This window comes from Cyprinodon variegatus, unplaced genomic scaffold (assembly GCF_000732505.1).
Source record: "Cyprinodon variegatus isolate N-32 unplaced genomic scaffold, C_variegatus-1.0 Scaffold41, whole genome shotgun sequence".
Classification (NCBI taxonomy): domain Eukaryota; kingdom Metazoa; phylum Chordata; class Actinopteri; order Cyprinodontiformes; family Cyprinodontidae; genus Cyprinodon; species Cyprinodon variegatus.
In genome coordinates, this window is record NW_015150494.1 from 1,145,683 (window position 1) to 1,146,864 (window position 1,182).

Here is a 1,182-nt window from a genome sequence, read left to right on the forward strand (position 1 = left end):
CTAGCACTAAGTTGCTAACTGGTTAGCAAGATGCTTCTGAGACAATGGCCACAACCAAAATTGCTTGCGAACCTTCCTCCACAACAATCCCGCCAATCACATTCACTTTACTCACCCGTAAATCGGGCACCACTTGGGGCAATTCGGAACTGTGTGTGTCTATATATATATATATATATATATATATATAATATATATATATATATATATATATATATATATATATATATATATATATATATATATATACATACATTTTTGTACTGTGAAGATTTTTGTAAAACTGAATCCAATTGCCAATTTTTGTGGGGAGTCATTCATTGTTTTTAAGCTTAAAATTAGAAGAATAAAAAAAGCCAGATCTTTAAGGAGGATAATTAATGGTATCGAATATGTTCATTTTAGTTACTTTGTGACTAAAATTAACTTGGAAAGGGAAATTTGAGTTCATTCATGAGGAGGAGCTCAGGTAGAAATAATTCTGCTGGTTCCTGCAGTGCCCAGGTCCGGCCACTAGTGGGAGTGGGTGCATTGAATTTGCAACCAGTTATTTATCATCAGTGAGAAGACAACCCTCTAATCTATTGGCCCCGGTGCTGGTTTCCGTTGCACAGGTTGAGCTTCAGTGGAGCGACGCTCTTTTCATGTTCCAGTATTTCAAACCAAAGTCGCTGCCTGAGTTTGACAGCTATAAGACGAGCACCGTGTCCGCAGAGCTGGCCAACCTGCTGAGGAGATTTGCAAACATAGCGCCCCCAAGTGAGACCCCCATCTTCACCATGGATGAGGTGGCGGCGTACATCGAGGACATGACGGAGAAGGTTGGTCAGCTGGGTTCCTTCTGGATGGAAGTTCTGCTAAACACAGATCAAATCGGCACCTTTTTGGTTTAAATGTGCAAATATGTGCTTTTTTTAAATCCATCTTATTGATATTCAACGTTGATCTCTTTAAGGTGCCGTGCCTTCCAGCAGGCAGCCCCCCTGCTCCCCCGATCATCGATGAGATCTACTATCTGTTGGCTGATTATCACTTCAAGAACAAGGAGCAGTCCAAAGCCATCAAATTCTACATGCATGACATCTGCGTCTGTCCCAACAGGTCGGTTGCTTCTCCACACTAGCTACGTTTACATGGACACAAATAATCGGATTGAAGGCCTGATCAGATCAAAAATGTTTC

The 1,182-nt window shown here is 41.1% G+C and overlaps 1 protein-coding gene across 5 annotated transcripts in view; it reads left to right on the top strand.

Moving 5' to 3' along the window:
* Positions 1 to 1,182, top strand: part of cabin1 (calcineurin binding protein 1) — a 76,839-nt gene that overhangs the window by 21,088 nt on the left and 54,569 nt on the right. For all 5 annotated transcript variants that reach the window (XR_001481112.1, XM_015370065.1, XM_015370066.1 and 2 more), the window contains exons 21-22: positions 615 to 821; positions 956 to 1,101. Coding sequence is in view for 4 of the 5 variants with exons in the window: in XM_015370065.1 (XP_015225551.1) it covers positions 615 to 821; positions 956 to 1,101 (353 nt within the window). In the remaining variant the exon portion in view is untranslated. The remainder of the gene's footprint in view (positions 1 to 614; positions 822 to 955; positions 1,102 to 1,182) is intronic.